The sequence below is a fragment of the Carassius carassius genome, chromosome 31 (assembly GCF_963082965.1).
Source record: "Carassius carassius chromosome 31, fCarCar2.1, whole genome shotgun sequence".
In the NCBI taxonomy this organism is placed as follows: domain Eukaryota; kingdom Metazoa; phylum Chordata; class Actinopteri; order Cypriniformes; family Cyprinidae; genus Carassius; species Carassius carassius.
This window is the reverse complement of record NC_081785.1, coordinates 30,729,262-30,750,298: the sequence shown is the minus strand read 5'-3', so window position 1 is coordinate 30,750,298 and position 21,037 is coordinate 30,729,262. Positions and strand designations below refer to the sequence as shown.

Here is a 21,037-nt window from a genome sequence, read left to right as displayed (position 1 = left end):
CTATCGAGCGCAGGTTGATGCAACATCAGACCAATAAGGGTGCTTCGCGCCCTTCATGCCACTTCCAGCCGAAACGGGGGTGGGCCAACCTATAAAAGGAGCTCGAAAAGGCTGACTCACCTGAATTTTCATCTCTTCAGCGAAGCTCACGCATCGCTGGATCACGAAGGAAGCAAGCGCTGTCTGATAGGCATCTCAGCGGGACTAGCCACTTCTGAAGCTGCTGGCCTTCGCCGCCTTCCACTGCCGTTCCTGCTGCGCTCTCTGGCGCACATATCCTTTCAATTCTGTTATATCCAACTGTTCTTTATGCGTGTGTGTGTGTTCGCCCTGCGAGCTTGCGTCTTTTTTAACATGCCTTCCTGCGGCTCGTCAGAGCCCCACTCAGCGAGGGAGACCGGTACGTCATCTGTGTCTCCTGCCTGGGTGAAGATCATGCAGCGCTCGCGCTCGCTGATGGCGGATGCCCTCACTGCGAGCTGTTGCCATGGTGACTCTGAGGACTCGCTTGGCCTTTTTCTCTGAGCCTGCATTCTCCGCTGCGCTGAGGCGCCGTAAAAGCGCCGCTTCCAGCGGATTCCGGAACCTTCTTCAGCTCAACCGAGCTCGCCGGTTCGCCCTGCTTCACCGGCCTCCCCTGCATCGCTTCCCGATGGGCAGCGCCCGCTGTTTGCCGCCGCGTCGTCCGAGGAGGTCGATCTCAGGGCCGCGTCGTGGGAAGAGGACACGCGCTCTCTGCTAGCTTCGGGCAGTGAGGGCTGGGCGAGCTCCGAGGATCTCGCGCCTTCTGCTCAGAAGCCCAGCAAATGAGCTGACATCGAGAAGGAGCCGATGCGAGTGCTAACGCTGGCCGCGACGAGTCTCGGCCTCGAGTGGTCTGCACCAGCGCCCCCCTCTCGTTCCCGGCTGGATGGTAGTTTCCATTTCGGATGAGCGTACTTCTCAAAGCCCGCCTCATTTCTTCCTGAGCTTCACGAAGAGGTGGCAAAGGTTTGTACGAGTTCCGCTGTGGCCGAGCTCTCACCCAAGCGCGCCGCTGTTTCAGTTCCAGGAATTGTGACGGTCTCAGCGTTTTCTGCAACGCACAAGCCTGCACAGTTGCCCGCTTGCCTGCACACAAAAGCCGGTATCACAACAGCTTCAGCAACGCAGCTCGAGACCCCCTTTTTCACTCTACCGGCTGTCGCCCCGCGCCGCGGGGACCGCGGCAGAGGATTACGGTGAGGCCGGGAGCCCCAAAGCCATCCTAGGAAAGCGCCGGTGTACGAGTCGCCGCGGCCGACCTCTCACTTAAGTGCGCCGCTGTTTCAGTTCCAGGGATTGTGACTGTTTCAGCGTCTTTTGCAATGCGCAAGCCTGTACGGTTGCCCGCTTGCCTGCACACAAAAACCGTTTTCACGGCTACCCAGATATTTCCAGAAAAAGGTGTAATTTTTGGTGTCCCGGCCACGGCCGATGGTGCTATAAATGTAGTGACGATGCCCACTGCTCAGTGCCCATCTCCACATATAAGCACAGCCCTTCACACAGGGCTCGCGCCCATAAAAGCGACTCAAGTTGATCGCGCGCACTGCATAGTAAACGTGCCCACTCCTCAGTGCCCACAATCACTATGTCACACGCGTCATGTGGTTTCTGTAAAAACGAAACCCGTGCACGTTCGTCCGGCCACGGCCGATGGTGCTATAAATGTAGTGACGATGCCCACTCCTCAGTGCCCATCTCCACATGTAAGCACAGCCCTGCACACAGGGCTCGCGCACATAAGATCGACTCAGGTCGGTCACGCGCGCCACATAGTAAACGTGCCCACTCCTCAGTGCCCACATACACTGTCACACACGGCTGTAAAAACAAAACCTGTGCACGTACGCTCTGCCCAGGCAGACAGCGAGTCGAAAGTGGTAAATGTGCACACTTGCAGCCCACAGTTACTCGCAGACATCACAAGTCCCACGGGACCCGCTCAGCCCTCCCCCAATCGGTTAAGCACCGGAACGGGGTTGAGGAGGAGCGATCTGCCCGCTGTGATCAGCGCACTCCCCGCCTCTAATGCCACAGGCGTAACGCCCATGGTGCAGCGCACCCAGGCGCCGCCGTTGCCCAGTCAACAGAGCTTTTTTCGACGCCCTCCGCGCTTTTTAGCGCGAGTCGAAACTACGGTCAAAACAGAAGTAGCACACATACTTCGGGCCGAAATATCAAAACTGTTGAGCAAAGGGGCTGTAGAGCCTGTGTCTCGAGCTCAAAGCGAGGGGGGGGGGGGGCTGTACAGCAGATACTTTCTGGTGCCCGAGAAAGACGGGGGTCTCAGGCCCATACTGGATCTAAGACAGCTGAACAAGGCATTGGTGAAACGCAGTTTCAGAATGCTTACGACCAGGAAGCTCCTTGCGCAGATTCGCAGAGGAGACTGGTTCATGTCAATAGATCTGAAGGACGCGTATTTTCAAATACGGATAGCGTCCAGTCACAGGCGATATTTGAGATTCGCCTTCGAGGCCCAGGCATACCAGTTTGCAGTCCTGCCGTTCGGCTTGTCTGTGGCTCCTCGTACGTTTACGAGGTGCATGGACGCAGCGCTCGCTCCTCTCAGACTCAGAGGCGTGTGAGTGCTGAACTATTTGGACGACTGGCTGATTCTGGCTCAATCACGAGCGGAGCACAGGGCCGTTTTACTCGATCACCTCGAGAAACTCGGTCTCAGTGTCAACTGGACGAAGAGTTCGCTGAACCCCAGTCAGACGATACTGTTTTTGGGTATAGCTCTGAACTCATGTTCCATGACGGCGCGGCTGTCACGCGTGTTGTGCAGCGAGTTCTCTCCGCTGCGGCGCGACCGTTTCGCTCAGACATTGTCAGAAGATGCTGGGTCTCATAGCCTCAGCATCTCCGGTTCTGCAGCTGGGCCTGCTCCGCATGCACCCCCTGCAGTTCTGGCTGAAAGCGCGGGTTCCGCGCGGAGCGTGGGTATCCGGCCGACTGCGTCTCAAGGTCGATCAGGGCTGCATTACAGCCCTGAAACCCTGGACAGCAAACGGCTGGTACCAATCAGGTGTAAGCCTGGGGACTTCCTCGAATGTGAAGATGGTGTCTACGGATGCCTCCACTTCGGGATGGGGAGCGCTGCTCGAGGGCAGACCGTCCTTTGGCCTGTGGTCAGAAAGGGAAAAGCTCCATCATATCAACTGTCTGGAAATGCTGGCAGTGGAAAACGCGCTGACGCGCTTTTGTCCCCGAATCAAGGGCCGCCATGTCTTAGTCCGTTCGGACAACATGTCTGTGGTGTCCTACATAAATCGCCAGGGCGGTCTCGGGTCCCGAAACCGGTTACCCGCTGATCTCGCAGTGAGAGTGCTAAACACCATCGCCTCAGGCTAGAGCTCCGTCGACACGACGGCTGTATGCCTCGAAGTGGTTGGTGTTCTCCAGCTGGTGCACAGCTCGGGGATGTTCACCCCTTAGTTGTGAGGTGACGGAGGTTCTCTCCTCCCTACAGGAGCTGTTGGATAAGGGCAGAGCCCCATCCACGCTCAAAGTTTATGTGGCGGCCATCGCAGCATTTTCTGAAACAGCGCTCGGTCAGTCAATAGGAAGGAACGATTTGGTCATCCGCTTCCTTAGAGGAGCTAGGAGGCTGAATCCTCCCAGACCTCCGTCAGTCCCTATGTGGGACCACGCGGCGGTTTTGGAGGCCATGAAGGGTCCCCCTTTTGAGCCTATCCAATGAATTAGCCTCCAGCATCTGTCGTTCAAGACAGTACTCTTGTTGGCTCTCGCTTCAGTGAAGCGTGTGAGTGACCTGCACGCGCTCTCGGTGAGCCAGTCGTGCTTGGAGTTTGGGCCTAATGACTCAAGGGTCATACTCAAACCTAGGCACGGTTATGTGCCGAAGTCCCTCAACACGCCGTTTCGGGCTCAGGTTATTGCCCTGTCTGCCCTGTCGGTGTCAGGAGAGGATAGAGACTCGAGTCTTCTTTGCCCTGTTAGGGCTTTAAGAGCTTATGTGTTTCGCTCCGCTGTCTTTAGACAGACTGAGCAGCTGTTTGTCTCGTTCAGTGGACGTTCCAAAGCAATGGCTGTTTTGAGACAGACTCTATCCAGATGGATAGTTGACGCCATAGCATTAGCTTATGATTCCAGGGGCCTTCAGTGCCCACTGGGCGTCAGAGCACACTCCACAAGGGGCGTCGCCTCGTCGTGGGCGTGGTCTACTGGGATCTCCTTGCAGGATATATGTATGGCGGCAGGTTGGGCCTCGCCGTCTACATTTATCAGGTTCTATAACCTGGAGGTTCCCGCCTTGCAAGCAAGGCTGCTGTCGGTATAGTCGATTCAGGGCCCTGATGGGAACTTGAGTTTGTGAGCGTTATGCGCTGCTGACTGTTATATGGGCAGTATTGCGTAAGACCCGCATTGCCACATTGGGCAGGCCTTGCCTCGGCTGTGTGATGTCATATTGCCGCATCTACGGATGCTGCTAGATATGGGACGGAGGGCTTCCCCCCTTCCTGTCCTGGACTCTCTGTGAGTCCCTCGGGTGACTGTGCACTGTAAATCCTGGGCGTTGCTTCAGGTTTATTGGTGTGTGATCCCTGCGCGCACGGCGTTTTACATAGGGTTCCCGTAGTGTCTTAGCTAAGACGCAGTACGAGAGAGCTCTCGTAAGAGAACGTACTCGGTTACTAACGTAACCTCGGTTCTCTCTAGAAGAGGGAACGAGTACTGCGTTCTCTGCCGTGCATACGTTTCACTCTGGTTCGCTGCGGCGATGAAATAAATCAGGTGAGTCAGCCTTTTCGAGCTCCTTTTATAGGTTGGGCCACACCCGTTTCGGCGGGAAGTGGCATAAGACGCTACGGGAAAAGTCTCTTTCGCGGGGTGACGGTCACCAATTCAAGTAAAAGGATAGATAGATAGATAGATAGATAGATAGATAGATAGATAGATAGATAGATAGATAGATAGATAGATAGATAGATAGATAGATAGATAGATAGATAGATAGATAGATAGATAGATAGATAGATGATAGATAGATCATTCATTCTGTAGTACCAGTCCATAGAACAGAATCCAGCAAACTCTTCGTCTGAATAGAAAGCTGTGGAGATGCCCTTCTTTCCAGTATCTTCTTTCACAGTATGTATAGCATCACACATCTGCTGAGCTCCAGCTCCACTCTGTGTGTCCTCCTCACATCTGGACTGACAGACTTCCAGTCAACCATACCTACACAAGAGAGAAACAAATGTTGAGAGATTCAAACAAGAAGTAACCAATAAGTAGAATAAAATATCCAATAAAAAAAGAAGCGCAAGTGTCTGAGAGTGCAAGTCTGCAGCCAGACCCTTCTCCATTATATTATAATACAACTGTACTGCTGACTCTTCACTGAGTACCAAAAGTACATATGCTTCCTGTGCATGGTTTCTAAAAGAATGGAATCAGAAAGTTGACTGGCACTCATCTATACCACGGGTTATACTAATATATACATTTACATTTATTCATTTAGCAGACGCTTTTATTCAAATCGACTTACAAATGAGGACAGAGTGGAAGCAATCAAAAACAACAAAAAGAGCAATGATATATAAGAGCTATAACAAGTCTCAGTTAGCTTAACACAGTACACGTAGCAATGGCTTTTAAATAATATAATAAATAAAAAGAAAACAGATAGAATAGAAAAAGAATAGAGCAAGCTATTTGGTTAATGTGCATGTATCACTCCAACATGTTGGATTAACTTCAGAAGAGTGAATGTCCTTCGAGTGCAGTTTGGGCAATGGTACAGTCAAGATATGAGGATCTCATACAAGAGGCAAATCATTCAGAGTAACGTTACTGACAGTGCTTGTCTCCATCTTCTAATGTTGACAATTTCCCTCTGAAGGAAAGTCAGTGTCTTTCTCAGGTGTGGAGGATATGCAATGTTGAAAGCAGAATACACACAGAAGGCTGTTCTGAAGCTTCATCAAGGCTGGTGCACGGACACACATCTGCTCCATCTTCTGTCACCACACTGAGCCCTCGAACTATTACTGACATTTTACAGTCAGTATCCATCAGGTGTAGCTGGGTCCCCCTTTCATAAAATAAATAAATAAAAAGAATAACAACAACAACATTAATAATAATAATAATGAGAACAAAAGAAAACACTTTTCAGATTCATCAGATTCTGTTGCATCTTCTTTGGCTCAGACGGTGTAGCTACATACACTGCAGAACTGCAGAAACTATCAGAAGCTAATGTATAAGGTTCACAATACGATGTATTTCATGTTCTTGTATAGACTGATAAATCTTAAATTGTTTTCTAAAAGTATTGCTTTACATTTTTTACTGATGGGCTAAAAAGGTACAGAAGAATAAAATATTACCTGAAAAGATTTGAAACAAGATATTTTACAGTTGATGAGTTTTTTTTTAATATACTCACTCCAGCAGGTGTCCTGAAGTATGTGTATGTTTTGAGCACATCTTCCACAGACATTCCTTCCGTGCTTTCTCAGCGTCTCCAGGAGCATGTTCCTGTCGTGTGGTCTCTGACAGTCCATGTGTCTGGATGTGTTTCTAATCCTCACTTTATAACACATTCACATGTGCCTCAACAGACACTGAATCCTCCCCAACACAAGCTTCCTTCATCAGAACAACATAAACAGATCATGCTTAGACCGTGACAGATATGAGAAACATCTAAATACTTACTGAACAAGGTGTTTTAGATATAAAAAATTATGAAAACATTGAACTGCATAAACATTAAGATGATGGTCAGGCAGTGAAGAAGTGGAGTACATACTAAAAGGATTTTAATATCTGTAGTACATTATCTTCCTTACATTAACCTGCACTAAGTGAAAATGTAAAATTGATTAACAGTGCAAAAATAAATGATGCATATGGCAGTGTGCTTACATATTCTACAATAACCTGCCAGTGGAGCACGTTCTGCTTTATATTTCAGGTTTAGGGATGTGTCAGATGTGCTCAAAACACAAACTTGACTGATTGTCATTTTCCAGCAAATAAAGATTACAACATCTTGTTATTACAATATTGTGTGTGATTATGTTGATAGAGATAAATCAATGGTTTAAAAACAATTTAACTTACACAGTCATTTTTTCTATATTTCTCTGGAAAGGGTTCTTCACAACCAGTGTGTCGGCAGCTTGAATATACTCTGCATTAGTTGGAGACCTGGCAGAAAGGTAGAAACAAACTCTAAATTAGAGGTTTTTTTATTTTTATTTTGTCTAATCGTCTTCAGATTGTGAATTGATCATCGTACAGTAGCAATAGAGGTGGTAATAATTATTATACTTACAGGATGTATTCTGTACTCTATTGTACAAAAAGGACGCAGATATAAACTATCATCTCTGAAGGATTCGCCGTCGATGCACTCATCGTTTTGTCTCAGTGTACATATGTCTGTCAACAACAATAAACTAATTACTAAAGCAGCAAGATATAACGCAAAGGAAAAATTATGAGCGTATTGTAACAAACGTATCTTAATATACATATTTGTGGTATATAAAGTATAGATAAACGTATAAATGATGAAAAATTACCGTCTTATCGCCGCCACCTTGTCTAAGGAAATTATGTAAATGTATATTTACTGCTGATTGGCCAGCACAGTAAAACTCCTTTCACCAATGAGAAACCTTTTGGCACACCCCTACCCAGGGGCATCGGACTGGGGGTAAAACCAGTACTGATTACCAGGGCCCCAAAGGAAGAGAGGGCCCTTGAAAAGTCTGGAATAGATATTTTCAAGGGGAAGGGGGCATTAGGGCTGCCTATGCATAGGGCCCGGGATCTTTTGCAGCGCCCCTGCCCCTACCTTTCGGCGCGCCCATTGATCCAGGCTGCAGCTACACCTGTCTCGATTTAAATAAGCCCCCCTGAGGAAAAACATTGTGTACAAGAGCAGAGCTAAACGGTCCAAATTGAAAATATTATCAATTTATTTTTTGCTCGATTCATGAATCGATACATAAGATTATCAGGATATAAAAACATTTAATAAAAACACGTTTTTCATTTAAAAATCGATTACGCATATTAAGTTACACATACGTCTTGATTAAATATCGGTGTTTAACTTTCAACACTGTCCCCTAGTGGTCGGGAGCACTTCCGTTGTGTTGTTGCTTAATTTCGTTGTGTTGTGAGAATTTATTTGTGTTGTGGCTTAATGTCGTTGTGTTGTGAGCTTATGTTTGCTTTTTTAATGCCGTTGTGTTGTGCACTACTGGGCCACTGTAATATAATAATATAGGCTTAGTAATAAAACAAAAACAAAATAATAATAATTTAAAGCTAAGCATAAGGTAAGGTTTGGCTTTCTCAATCGGGAGAAATCAAACGTTTCCATATTTGTGATGTTGCCCATTTGAAGCTTAACTATTATTCATGAGGTAAATAGGCTGTGTGCGTTTCAGTATCGAGCAAAAAAAAAAAAAAAAACCATAATTAACAATGTCAAAGTGCTCATGCCGAATGTCTGGTGAACGACTGCTGTTTCCAGTCAATATGTGCGCGAGGCACCAGCACGCTCAAACAGCTGAAACAAATAATACTTAATTTTTGGTCACACATAAGGCATAATACTAATTATTGCTAAATGCTGGACCGTTCCCATTTCGCTCTGCATATGGAACCTGAAGATTTTTTTAAACCAAGAATGAACCGAAATGAAAATGAAATTAAAACATTTAGCTTATATATATATATATATTTATATATAGGCCTTATATTTATTTACTGTTTAATAAAAAATAGCATGCATATGATCCTTTGTGTTAAGGTATTCTTTTAATTTTTGTTTAGTAGACTGTAGCCTAAGACTATCCTACATTTTAAAAATTAACAAATTGTAAAAAAAAATGTTTTTTTTTTAAATGTTACAATGTTATATCATAATGTTATTGTTGTTTTACTTCCTTCTTTTATCTCATTTTACAGTTACATTCATTTCGCAATCCGTCCCTTTCACCACCTGGCGGTAGTTTCGCGAATGATTTTTACACGCGACTGAATTACAGTTACCACCGCGGCACCGCTGCGGCGGTACACACGGCAGTAAGCCCCAGATAGGATGGCCACCTACTGTAATGTTGTCATACAAGTTCATAATTATGAGATAAGTCAAAATGAGATAACATCAGAAGTATGGCAAAAAGTCTATTATGAGATAAAAAGTCAAAATTTTGATTTTTTTTTACCTAAAAGGCCATAATTATGAGACGAAAATCAGAGAGACATAATGTTATAATTATAAGTCAATTATGAGATAAAAAGTAAAAATTGTGACATACATAGTCATAATTATGACACACTAAACCATAATTAAGAAAGAAGTTGAAATTATGAAAAAAAAATTGAAATTCTGATCAATTATGAGATACAAATTTTAATTCATGGCTTTCAAAGCCACAATTATGAGACAAAAAGTTGAATTTATGAAATAACAATAATCATGAGGAAAAAGGCATGCATAAAAAGCCAAAATTATGACATACTAAATTACAATTATGAGACAAAGTTGAAATTATGAGATTAAACATCATAATAATTACATAAAAAGTCATACTTATGATATAGAAAGTCCAAAAGATGACATACTAAGTCATAATAATTAAAAAGATAAAATTTTAATTTACAAATAACTTAAAATAAATAACATTTTTGTTATGAGTATGATTCACCAAAGCATGTTTTCTTGGCTTCCATCATTAGAGTCTTCATCATGCTCTAGAAGTATGTTCAGTTTCTGAAGATTTATAATCACATAATAAATAAGCCTGAAGCTGTACATGAATGCTTCGTGATCTGCAGGGTATAGCGGTGGTTGACGAGTCTGGAGGGGTGGATCGGAGCAGAGTTCATCATGCAGGATCTCAGAGCATCATTCTGAGAGGAAAACACACTGATGTGATCTTCTGGATGGACTGTGATCCACCGAAGGTCAGGAGTTCTGTTCAGTCCATCATAAACACTGTCATCAAATAAATAAAACATGAGTGTCTTCTCACCTGTGTCTCTCTGCAGAATTCTGTGCAGCTGTATTGTAACGGTGAGTACAAAAATAATTCCTTGTATGAAAGTCAAATCTGTGCTGTTTTATTTTAACAGATTTCTATTGAAATACTTAATTTCGGGGTTGGTAAAAGTCACTTCTTTTCACAAAGGCTGCATTTATTTGATCAAAAATACAGTAAAAACTGTGAAATATTACAAACTAAATTCCAAAAAAGTTGGGACACTGTACAAATTGTGAATAAACACAGAATGCAATGATGTGGAAGTTTCAAATGTCAATATTTTATTCAGAATACAACATAGATTACATATCAAATGTTTAAACTGAGAAAATGTATAATTTTAAGGGAAAAATAAGGGATTTTAAATCCCTGGCATCAACACATCTCCAAAAAGTTGGGACAAGGCCATGTTTACCTCTGTGTGGCATCCCCTTTTCTTCTTATAACAGTCTGCAAACGTCTGGGGACTGAGGAGACAAGCTGCTCAAGTTTAGGAAGAGAAATGTTGTCCCATTCTTGTCTAATACAAGCTTCTAGTTGCTCAGCTGTCTTAGGTCTTTGTCACATCTTCCTCTTTATGATGCTCCAAATGTTTTCTATTGGTGAAAGATCTGGACTGCAGGCTGGCCATTTCAGTACCCGGATCCTTCTTCTACACAGCCATGATGTTGTAATTGATGCAATATGTGGTCTGGGATTGTCATGTTGGAAAATGCAAGGTCTTCCCTGAAAGAGACGAAGTCTGGATGGGAGCATATGTTGTTCTAGAACTTGGATATATCTTTCAGCATTGATGGTGTCTTTCCAGATGTGTAAGCTGCCCATGCCACACACACTCATTCAACCCCATACCATCAGAGATGCAGGCTTCTGAACTGAGCAACGATAACAACTTGGGTTGTCCTTGTCCTCTTTATCACGGGCATCCAGTATGGTTTTACTGCCTTGACCCTTACACACAGAGATTGTTCCAGATTCTCTGAATCTTTGGATGATATTATGCTATGTAGATGATGATAACTTCAAACTCTTTGCAATGTTTCTCTGAGAAACTCCTTTCTGATATTGCTCCACTATTTTTCGCCGCAGCATTGGGGGAATTTTTGATCCTCTGCCCATCTTGACTTCTGAGAGACACTGCCACTCTGAGAGGCTCTTTTTATACTCAATCATGTTCCCAATTGACCTAATAAGTTGCAAATTGGTCCTCCAGCTTTTCCTTGTATGTACATTTAACTTTTCTTGAATGTGTAGCTCTCATGAAATCCAAAATAAGCCAATATTTGGCATGACATTTCAAAATGTCTCACTTTCAACATTTGATATGTTATCTATATTCTATTGTGAATAAAATATAAGTTTATGAGATTTGTAAATTATTCCATTCCTTTTTTACTCACAATCTGTACAGTGTCCCAACTTTTTTTGAATCGGGTTTGTATGACAATGTAAATCATCTGTTTTCTGTGTGAATCTGTGTTAAAGTGTAATGTATTTCTGTGATGCTCCGCTGTATTTTCAGCATCATTCCTCCAGTCTTCAGTGTCACATGATCTTCAGAAATCAGAATAATATGATGATTTACTGCTCAAGAAACATTTCTGATTATTATCAGTGTTGAAAACTGTGACACTTTTTATATTTCAGGATTCAGTAGAAAGTTCAAAATTACTTATTTGAAACAAACTGTCTTAACTGTCACTTTTGATCAATTAAATGCATCCTTGATGAATGAAAGTATTAATTTACTATCCAGTCTTCAATTGATATTTAATTAGATGATATCATAATGTCAGTATAACAAATATAAGTCTTTACAGTACATTATGACGTGATGATTGTATAGATGAGCTTATAATTAGCATGACTGAGCTGTATTATCTGTTCCATCAGATCTCTGCCGATCTTCTCGAGGTGAGTCTAAAAAAAACTAAATACTTCATTCACACTTAAAATGTCATTTATTATAAAGAAAGATGCAACAAGTTAAGAAAGGATAAAACAATATTAGTTTTTTTTGTTGGTTTTTCAGAACAGTCACATAACGCTGCGAACAGGAGCGCTTCTGATGGCATCTTCATCCTCCTGAAGATCCTCATCTTCATTTGCGTCACCTAGATTTATTGGGTGAGAAGAAAATAGGAGAAAGTGAAATGTTTGATTTACAGTAACAACATTCAGTGATGTGAAAGAGAATCATTTCTGCTCGTTTCAGGATGTTTCTGCGGGTTTTGTGATGATGACTCTGGATTCTGTGACGTGGAGACCAAACCCAGAGATGAACCACAAAAACACAGCAGAGATCATAACTATAACAATATCTCATAACTATGAGAATATAGATATTCAAGATCAAATATCAGTCTTTCTATATCATACATGAAACTATAATTTTAGTGAATAAAGTTATTATTCATTCATATTTATGTTAAATATATAAAATATATGCTATATAAAATATATTATATTTTTATTTTAGTTTTTACATTTGAGAGAAACCCCTTAAATGTGTTCTTGATATTGTGCATTCATGACAAATTGACTGCATGAAGAAGAATATTATTTCTCATTTGTGTTAAATGCTAAAAGAATATTATATTATATTATATTATATTATATTATATTATATTATATTATATTATATTATATTATATTATATTATATTATATTATATTATATTATATTATATTATATTATATTATATTATATTATATTATGAAACTCCAACTTGTCTGTGGTATTTTACATTTGATGCCAAATTGAATGAAAAATGTTAATTTTGTTATTTTAATGTGTTGTCTCTCTTTTTTTACTGATAAAATTGATCTAATCTACAAATCAGTTTTCTGTTATATATTCTATGTTTTTTTCTATGGTCTGTTTAGTTTCTGTATTTCACTCTTCTCCAGTTTAACTACTGAATTTAAAAACTGATTTCATCTGAAATTAAAAGTCTTTATCACTTGTTGTCTGTGTCTCAATGATTATTCATTCATCTGTAAACAGTAGCATGGTTTATCATCAGTTTGGGTAGATCACACACTCACTTGTGCTCTGTTAGAGATCCGCTGGACGAGTAACACAGAATCTCCTGGCCGTGATCTCAGAGGTCAGAAGGTCACTGGGAGCGGCTGACCCTTTTTCACCTGAAAACACACACCCAAGAGGAACTTAACCTCCATCTCCTGAAGAAACCTCCTGATCCTGCTCATGAAATAACAGAGATCTCAGAAACACACCGCTGATCTCTCTGTTGAGTTCAGAGACGCGCTCGCAGACGCTCCTGCTGAGTTTCTCCACGATGTCTAACATCAAGCTGAAGTCAGCCACGTTATACACGTGTGTCTCCTTCTTCCGGGACGCGATGGCTCTCAGCTTCTTCTTATCTGCATTCAATACTCCTGCGGATTCACACAGTCAGAAAATCATTATCTAAAGTATTAACAAGGCTGTATTTAAGTTAGAGCTGGTTTTGTTCCTGTACCAATAGCAAACAGCTCGATCCCAGCATCTCTGAGTCTCTGAGCCGGAGAAAGAACATCGTCCCGTGATTCCCCATCCGTGATCAGAATCACAATCTTAGGAACGCCAGGTCTGGATCCAGATTCAGCTTTGAAGCTGTTCTTCAGAATATACGTCAGAGCCAGACCTGGAAACACACAAACACACAGACACGTGTGAACAGGTGTGTAAGAATGAAGTCATTCAGAGCTAAGCTGTGTGTGTGTGAGTGTGTGTGTGTATGAACCTGTGAGTGTTTGTCCTCCTTTATAAGGCAGATTCTTCACAGCGTGGATCACGTCTTCTTTAGTGCTGTGAGTGTTCAGATTCCACTCGATCCATGAATCCTTGCTGTACAGCACCAAACCTGAACACACACACTTGTGTACGTGACCTGAGCTGCCAGAATGAGTGGAACAATTTTGGTCCAATTTGAGGTTTTCACAAAAATTAGCTCATTAAAGGGTTAGTTCACCCAAAAATAAAAGAATATTGTGTTTTACTCACACTGAGGCATCCTAGGTGTGTATGACTTTCTTCTTTCAGATGAATTCATTCGGAGTTATATTAATAATTGTCCTGTCACTTCCAAGCGCAATCATTGCAGTCAGCGGGTGTTTCTGTTTAACAGTCCAAAACACGTTAAATAAAGTGCATGCATCCATAATAAAACATGCCTCACACAGCTCTGGGGGTGAATAAAGGCCTCTGACAGAAACACCCGCTGACTGCAATGATAGAGCTTGGAAGTGCAAAGAGTAAAACACAGGCTGATTTTCATTTTTGGGTGAACTAAACCTTTAAGGCATAATCTAATGATCTCAATGCTCCGAATACTAACAAAACATCTAAAACTAGCTTTATTTGTATGTTTTCTGAGAGAAGTACCTTTTTCCTCTGATTGAACTGCTTTTGCCATTTTTATAATCAATTTATAATTAACACAATAAAGGTATTTATTTTTGATGAAAACTGCAAAGTCATTGGCTGTAAGAGTCAACCAAGGAGGAGTTGGACGCGGATAAAGAAGAGAAGAGTTTTGAAGAGTGTCCGGGAGTCACCACAGTTGTTAATATTGTTGTGGTAGTGTTGGGAACGTTACTTTAAAAAAGTAATTAGTTATAGTTACTCACTACTTGTTCCAAAAAGTAACTGAGTTAGTAACTAAATTACTCTATAATAAAAGTAACTTGTTACCAGGGAAAGTAACTATTTGCATTACTGTAAAAAAAAAAAGTTGCTATATGTCAAAGAATTTGTATTTTTTTTAGCAGTTTTTACAAGTCCGTTGAAATGAGTAGAACAGACAGGTGTTCGTACATAACTTTCGAGATTTATTGCACGTCAACAGACAGCAAGAGTTTTATCCTGCACTCTTTGTAAGAAAAGTGTTTTTGGCCACTAGCTTTGTAGATGCGTGTCACACATTACATGCACGTTCTTGCCTTTGACTACAATTAATTTGAAGTAGTGCTTATATCTCCACCTTGAAAATGCCAACTTTTCATCGGATTGCTCCTGACTCGCCATTTCTGCTGCTGCTGCGAATCTGTGTAGCTGTTGCGTGTGTGTGACTGTGTGTTTGGCGCCGCTGGCGCGTGTGTTTAAAAACACTTGGGGACAGTGTTTTCTCTACTTCCTGTTGGCCTTCTGTAGCAAATCGTAGCTCCGTGTAGCTGTTTTTATTTTATTTTTTCTCTAGAATCTTTATCTTACAATCACTCTCTGTTTTTTAAAGTGGTAAAATATAACTTAATTCACACCATATTTCTGATATTATCGATCAATCTTATCAGATTAACTTTGATCGTTCACTTTTATTTTATATCCGTGAGTGCAGTACACCTGCAAAGTGTTAGAACTCGTTAGCTTGTCATTAGCGTTTTCATTCGAACCTACCAGTTTTTCACAAGTTCATCAAACAACTGCAGTAAGAATATTTTATCAAGCACGGTGAGTAATGGCTTCTCCTGTCATTGTTACTTGCACCTCTTGCCACATGTACAGTTTATCTATCTCTGTCGCTGATGAGGGATTCACATGTGTTAAATGCAGGGAAATAGTTAGGCTGACAGAGAAGATTTCAGGATTAGAGACACGCATCCAAACTTTAATTGAGGACAGTAAAAATGTTAGGGCTCTAGATACGGCTTTGGATGCGTCTAGCTCAGGGATTCCTGTACATTGTTCGGTTCCGGAAACAGAGCCCCTGACGCAGGGCAACTGGGTGACGGTGAGGCAGCGTAGTCGTGGGTCAAAACACCGCTCTTCTGTTCCGATCAAAACATTAAACCGGTTCTCCCCACTCAGTGATGCACCCACTGAGAAACCTGATGAAAGTGCTCTAGTTATTGGTGATTCTATTGTACGGAACGTGAATATAGAGACACCAGCCACCATAGTCAAATGTTTACCGGGAGCCAGAGCGCCTGACATCTTGGCAAATATAAAAGTGCTGGCTAATGCTAAACGTAAATACAGTAAGATTGTTATTCATGCCGGCGCTAATGATGTTCGACTTCGCCAGTCGGAGATCACTAAAAATAACATTAAAGAGGTGTGTGAACTTGCAAGCACGATGTCAGACACTGTAATATGCTCTGGTCCCCTCCCTGCTTACCGTGGTGATGAGATGCATAGCAGATTGTCATCACTCAATGGCTGGATGTCTAAGTGGTGCCCACAGAATAACATAGGTTTCATTGACAATTGGACGAGCTTTTGGGGCAAACCTGACCTGTTGAAAAGAGATGGTCTTCATCCCTCCTGGGGTGGCGCCACTCTTCTCTCTAGAAATATGGCAAATAGTCTTAGTGTTTATACTTGACTAACTGGGGCCCAGGTCAGGAAGCAGACAGACTGGCTAAACCGACCGTCTGCTAGCTGCCTCCCGTCACAGAGGTCAGTTAATTCTCAGCACATAGAGACATTTTCACCTAGATATCACACTATAGAGACTGTGTCTGTTCCCCGAACTAGAAAAAACAAAAAACGTCCAAACCAAGTTAAGATTAACAATTTAATTGAGGTTCAACAAATAAAAAACAGAAGCAATATGGATAAACAAATGATAAAGCTTGGCTTATTGAATATCAGATCCCTTTCTACGAAAACACTTTTTGTAAATAATATGATCACTGATCATAATATAGATGTACTCTGTTTGACAGAAACCTGGCTAAAACCTGATGATTACATTATTTTAAATGAGTCCACCCCCCAAGATTACTGTTATAAACATGAGCCGCGTCTAAAAGGCAAAGGTGGAGGTGTTGCTTCAATTTATAACAATGTTTTCAGGATTTCTCAGAGGGCAGGCTTCAAGTATAACTCGTTTGAAGTAATGGTGCTTCATATAACATTATCCAGAGAAACAAATGTTAATGATAAATCCCCTGTTATGTTTGTACTGGCTACTGTATACAGGCCACCAAGGCACCATACAGACTTTATTAAAGAGTTTGGTGATTTTACATCCGAGTTAGTTCTGGCTGCAGATAAAGTCTTAATAGTTGGTGATTTTAATATCCATGTTGATAATGAAAACGATGCATTGGGATCAGCATTTATAGACATTCTGAACTCTATTGGTGTTAGACAACACGTTTCAGGACCTACTCATTGTCGAAATCATACTCTAGATTTAATACTGTCACATGGAATTGATGTTGATGGTGTTGAAATTATTCAGCCAAGTGATGATATCTCAGATCATTATTTAGTTCTGTGCAAACTTCATATAGCCAAAATTGTAAATTCTACTTCTTGTTACAAGTATGGAAGAACCATCACTTCTACCACAAAAGGCTGCTTTTTAAGTGATCTTCCTGATGTAACCAAATTCCTTAGCATATCCAAAACTTCAGAACAACTTGATGATGTAACAGAAACTATGGACTCTCTCTTTTCTAGCACTTTAAATAAAGTTGCTCCTTTACGCTTAAGGAAGGTTAAGGAAAACAGTTTGACACCATGGTATAATGAGCATACTCGCACCCTAAAGAGAGCAGCCCGAAAAATAGAGCGCAGCTGGAGGAAAACAAAACTAGAGGTATTTCGTATTGCTTGGCGGGAAAGTAACATATCCTACAGAAAAGCATTAAAAACTGCTAGATCCGATTACTTTTCTTCTCTTTTAGAAGAAAACAAACATAACCCCAGGAATTTATTCAATACAGTGGCTAAATTAACGAAAAATAAAGCCTCAACAAGTGTTGACATTTCCCAACACCACAGCAGTAATGACTTTATGAACTACTTTACTTCTAAAATTGATACTATTAGAGATAAAATTGCAACCATTCAGCCGTCAGCTACAGTATCAAATCAGACAGTGCACTATAGACCCCCTGAGGAACAGTTCCACTCATTCTCTACCATAGGAGAGGAAGAATTGTATAAACTTGTTAAATCATCTAAACCAACAACAAGTATGTTAGACCCTATACCATCTAAGCTCCTAAAAGAGGTGCTTCCAGATGTCATAGATCCTCTTCTGACTATTATTAATTCCTCATTGTCATTAGGATATGTCACCAAAACCTTCAAACTGGCTGTTATTAAGCCTCTCATCAAAAAACCACAACTTGACCCCAAAGAACTAGTTAATTATAGACCAATCTCGAATCTCCCTTTTCTGTCCAAGATACTAGAAAAGGTGGTATCCTCACAATTATGTTCCTTCTTAGAGAAAAATGGTATATGTTAGGATTTCCAGTCAGGATTTAGACCGTATCATAGTACTGAGACTGCTCTCCTTAGAGTTACAAATGATCTGCTCTTATCATCTGATCGTGGGTGTATCTCTCTATTAGTTTTATTGGATCTTAGTGCTGCGTTTGACACAATTGACAACAACATTCTTTTGCATAGACTTGAACACTTTGTTTGCATCAGTGGAAGTGCATTAGCATGGTTTAAATCGTACTTATATGACCGCTATCAGTTCGTAGCAGTGAATGAAGATGTATCCTATCGATCACAAGTGCAGTATGGAGTACCTCAAGGCTCAGTACTAGGGCCGCTACTCTTCACGCTCTATATGTTACCCTTGGGAGATATCATCAGGAAACATGGTGTTAGCTTTCACTGTTATGCTGATGATACTCAGCTCTATATTTCTTCGCAGCCCGGTGAAACACACCAATTTGAAAAACTAATGGATTGCATAGTCGATATAAAAAACTGGATGACGAGTAATTTCTTACTGCTAAATTCTGAAAAAAACAGAGGTGTTAATTATAGGACCTAAAAACTCCGATGGTAATAACCTAGAACACTGTCTAAGACTTGATGGTTGCTCTGTCAATTCTTCATCATCAGTTAGCAACCTAGGTGTGCTATTTGATCGCAATCTTTCCTTAGAAAGCCACGTTTCTAGCATTTGTAAAACTGCATTTTTCCATCTCAAAAATATATCGAAATTACGGCCTATGCTCTCAATGTCAAATGCAGAAATGTTAATCCATGCATTTATGACCTCAAGGTTAGATTATTGTAATGCTTTATTGGGTGGTTGTTCTACACGCTTAGTAAACAAACTACAGCTAGTCCAAAATGCAGCAGCAAAAGTTCTTACTAGAACCGGGAAGGATGACCATATTAGCCCGGTCCTGTCAACACTGCACTGGCTCCCTATCAAGCATCGTATAGATTTTAAAATATTGCTTATTACTTATAAAGCCCTGAATGGTATAGCACCTCAGTATTTGAATGAGCTCCTTTTACATTATAATCCTCTACGTCCGCTACGTTCTCAAAACTAAGGCAATTTGATAATACCTAGAATATCAGAAATCAACTGCGGGTGGCAGATCCTTTTCCTATTTGGCACCTAAACTCTGGAATAACCTACCTAACATTGTTCGGGAGGCAGACACACTCTTGCAGTTTAAATCTAGATTAAAGACCCATATCTTTAACCTGGCTTACACATAACATACTAATATGCTTTTATTATCCAAATCCGTTGCATTAATTAGGTAAACCGGAACCGGAAACACTTCCCATAACACCCTATGTACTTGCTACATCATTAGAAGAATGGCATCTACGCTAATATTTGTCTGTTTCTCTCTTGTTCCGAGGTCACCGTAGCCACCAGATCCAGTCTGTGTCCAGATCAGAGGGTCACTGCAGTCACCCGGATCCAGTACGTATCCAGACCAGATGCTGGACCAGAACCTAGAAAGGACCTCTACATCCCTGAAAGACAGTGGAGACCAGGACAACTAGAGCCCCAGATACAGATCCCCTGTAAAGACCTTGTCTCAGAGGAGCACCAGGACAAGACCACAGGAAACAGATGATTCTTCTGCACAATCTGACTTTGCTGCAGCCTGGAATTGAACTACTGGTTTCGTCTGGTCAGAGGAGAACTGGCCCCCCAACTGAGCCTGGTTTCTCCCAAGGTTTTTTTCTCCATTCTGTCACCGATGGAGTTTCGGTTCCTTGCCGCTGTCGCCTCTGGCTTGCTTAGTTGGGGACACTTCATCTACAGCGATATCGTTGACTTGATTGCAAATAAATGCACAGACACTATTTAACTGAACAGAGATGACATAACTGAATCCAATGATGAACTGCCTTTAACTATCATTTTGCATTATTGAAACACTATTTTCCTAATGAATGTTGTTCAGTTGCTTTGACGCAATGTATTTTGTTTAAAGCGCTATATAAATAAAGGTGACTTTGACTTTGAAACTGCTGCTCTTCTCCTGTTGATCTAATTGCATGTAAATGTAAATGTACTGTGTGTTGGAACTAAAGAAACCCCAGACGTACCAATGCATGTTTGTTCTGATCCAACAGCGAAGGCCTTGACAAACATTCCCAGAAAGCTCCTCACAGTTTTGAAGTTCAAACGGCTGATGCTCCATGACCCGTCCACTAGAATCACGATATCAGCGATGGCTGGAGTTTCACATGTGTGAATGTTCACTATGGACACAGATTTTATTACTCATCAGATATTTTATTCACTTCTCCGTCTTTTTTTTCCATCCAATATTTGCACAAAAATGTATTTATGGAAACCTGTTTACTTGCTGGTTACAAACATAACAATGTTACATTTGGGTCATTCCTACAGTTCCTATAGCAGGTTTGTTAACGAAAATGTTAATAACTCATTTTTTTGTCTTGTCAGAGGGAGAAAATGTCTATTCATTGCTACCCATAATTCATATTGAATACTGAAAACTTAACCTCCATCTCCTGAAGAAACCTTCTGAGCCTGCTCATTAAATAACAGAGATCTCAGAAACACACCGCTGAGCTCTCTGTTCAGTTCAGAGACGCGCTCACAGACGCTCCTGCTGAGTTTCTCCACGATGTCTAACATATAGCTGAAATCAGCCACGTTATACACGTGTGTCTCCGGCGGGAAGCAATGGCTCTCAGTTCATTCATATTGATATTTCCCACTCCTGCAGATTCACACAGTTAGAAAACTATTAACTAAA

General features: G+C 41.5%; 2 protein-coding genes across 2 annotated transcripts in view; one reads left to right on the top strand and one right to left on the bottom strand.

Annotated features, from left to right (window-relative positions):
* LOC132111963 (putative E3 ubiquitin-protein ligase UBR7) overlaps positions 1-21,037 on the top strand; it is a 361,771-nt gene that overhangs the window by 99,948 nt on the left and 240,786 nt on the right. The window lies entirely within an intron of this gene.
* LOC132111875 (cartilage matrix protein-like) overlaps positions 1-21,037 on the bottom strand; it is a 110,859-nt gene that overhangs the window by 84,373 nt on the left and 5,449 nt on the right. The window contains exon 7 of the mRNA XM_059519510.1: positions 13,310-13,471. Coding sequence (XP_059375493.1) covers positions 13,310-13,471 — 162 coding nt within the window. The remainder of the gene's footprint in view (positions 1-13,309; positions 13,472-21,037) is intronic.